This window comes from Salmo salar, chromosome 16 (genome assembly GCF_965601325.2).
Source record: "Salmo salar chromosome 16, fSalSal1, whole genome shotgun sequence".
Classification (NCBI taxonomy): domain Eukaryota; kingdom Metazoa; phylum Chordata; class Actinopteri; order Salmoniformes; family Salmonidae; genus Salmo; species Salmo salar.
Genome location: NC_138306.1, coordinates 77,860,001 through 77,862,500, shown reverse-complemented (window position 1 = coordinate 77,862,500; position 2,500 = coordinate 77,860,001). Strand labels below are relative to the sequence as shown.

The 2,500-nt window shown below is 40.8% G+C and overlaps 1 protein-coding gene across 17 annotated transcripts in view; it reads left to right on the top strand.

The window, feature by feature from the left end:
• Positions 1 to 1,681: 1,681 nt before the first annotated feature.
• Positions 1,682 to 2,500, top strand: part of LOC106591349 (tensin-1) — a 185,378-nt gene continuing 184,559 nt past the window's right edge. For 7 of the 17 annotated variants that reach the window (XR_014380984.1, XM_045697916.2, XM_045697914.2 and 4 more), the window contains exon 1: positions 1,683 to 2,046. Coding sequence is in view for 16 of the 17 variants with exons in the window: in XM_045697916.2 (XP_045553872.1) it covers positions 1,945 to 2,046 (102 nt within the window). In the remaining variant the exon portion in view is untranslated. Of the gene's footprint in view, positions 2,047 to 2,500 lie in introns of all 17 variants that reach the window. The other 10 variants (XM_082962973.1, XM_082962981.1, XM_082962977.1 and 7 more) reach the window with 3 other exon arrangements.

The window sequence follows — 2,500 nt, the reverse complement described above, 5'->3', positions numbered from 1 at the left end:
GTTGTTTCTTAGTACATACCAGGTCATTTCTGACTCCTAGAAAGTGCAGCTGATATGCCATGATAGGAAAGCCAGAGTCGAGAACCGCAGTTCAAATAATATGGGAATATAAATAAATTAAATTAGAGGAAGTCTTTATTTAAGCACTTCCTTACCAACCTTGAACCAATCAGCACGAGGAAGCCAGCAGAGTAGGTCAAACACACACATGATGTAGGCATATGCTCACATACAGTACACACACATACACACCACATAAAGGAAAACACACAGGCACACACACAAACACACACACCTCATTTAAAGGAAAACATACACACACTCAGTGTGTCCCATTTTTCATTCCTGAAAAATCTGAGAGTTTCTGTTTTTCTGTCATGACCTCACAGTAAAGCACTCTCCCTAAGTCGTCATAACTGGGTGTGGGGACAGAATTCCCCCACACCCCTGTTCAGATGGCTCCAACAGTCTCAGTATTATCTGGCTGTTGCAGTATAAACAACACATTTTTGTATTTATTTTTATTTAACCTTTATTTAACTAGGCAAGTCAGGCAAACTAGGCAAACATGGGTTGAGTCTGAGATGGCACATTACATTTACATTTTAGTCATTTAGCAGACGCTCTTATCCAGAGCGACTTACAGTAGTGAATGCATACATTTCATTAAAAAAAATTAAATTATTTTTCCCCCGTACTGGCCCACAACCCTGGCGTTGCAAACACCATGCTCTACCAACTGAGCCACACGGGACACTAGACAGCTAGCCTACCATTAGACACTAATGCACAGCCAATCCATCCAACAAGTATACGTTATGGACAGTAGGCCTATAACGTGACTCTCAGATGAGGTTAAAATTCAGTTAGAAGCATTCGATTTTGCAATGGCATAGGCCTACGTTATTTTGGATTTGTGTGCCCTTGAGAACTTTTCACGCTGAAACATAATGAAATGTTACGCAGTAGAGGTCACACTACCGTATATAGTGCACTACTTTTGACCTGGACCAATTGTAAGTCACTCTGGATAAGAGTGTCGGCTAAATTACTAAAATGGAGATGAAACATTTCAGACGCAGACATGGAATCATAGAATAATGTTGCAGGTGGTCGTTAATGATAACTGCGACCTGGCCAAGATAAAGCAAAGCAGTGCGACACAAACAACAACACAGAGTTACACATGGAATAAACAAACATACAGTCAATAATACAATAGAACAATCTGTATACAGTGTGTGCAAATGAGGTAGGATAAGGGAGGTAAGGCAATAAATAGGCCATAGTGGCGAAATAATTACAATATGGCAATTAAACACTGGAGTGATAGATGTGCAGAAGATGAGTGTGCAAGTAGAGACACTGCTGTGCAAAGGAGCAAAATAAATACAATAAATAACAGTATGGGGATGAGGAACTGTAGTTCATCGATAGTTAAATATTAGGTCAATAATAATATTCATCGTCATCATCATTAATAAACACACACGTTTCAAGGCTAGGCATATTTCAACACCCATCCATTTGAAGAAAGCATGCCTATTTTCCACAAGGGGACCAGTCTTTCGAAGTTGTAGTATTGGGCAGGTTATCAGAGGCTGAGGGAGGGAGGAATGAGCAGAGTTGAATTACAAACACATTTTCGGGTGCCTTTGCTCCACTCCATACTAGCGTGGAGTAGGTAAAGGTAGGCGACGGATTTTATCCACCAAATCTCAGCGGGAAAACGGAGTATTTTCTCAATGCGAGACTTATTGAGGAGGCTGGAACACGAGTTGTAGCCAACTCGCGCCTGTCTCACCTGCGTGACTTTTCAGTGTGTCTTTTGGAAACTGCGACCGTAAGCTTTGATTTGAAAAAAAAAATAGAGCATTGCAGCATCACGATATATCGGGACATTGATTTGAATTGAATGGATCATTGTGCGCTAAAGTCGTCTATATGGGATGTACTGTGAGTTTCATCTGTTGTGAGGACGAGTTGTTGGTGCCCCTCGGTCGCTATGAGGAGAAAGAGAAAGAAGAATCCACAATCTTATCAAAGGTAAGAAAAATAACGAATTTGCCCTGATTTTGGATGATATTCTTGAGTCGTTTAAGTAAAAATAGGTAGTTCGAGTACACGATCTGACTTGACAATGGATCAAAGGGAGGTCTGTATGTTTGGCTTCTGGGCACATTTGCTTTGACGTCTGTTTGTTTACCTGTCACCCATCGTTTCTAATAACACCGTCGACGTCACTGTCACGCAGTCTTCCTATCACCCACGCAACTTTCCTTGTTAGCCTCCATTTGTTTAGAAAGGTTTACCTTAGCTTGAAACTCAAGATAAAATCCACCCTCCTTGTTTACACTGGTAGGCTACTGTACTCTGTATCATTTCTGTCATGCGCTGAGACAAGAGGCAAATCAGGCAATAAATATGACGCATTTTCAGGTTGGCATATGGCGACTATAAATAGTCTATGCCAATTACCTGCATATTTTTGTGAAAGTAG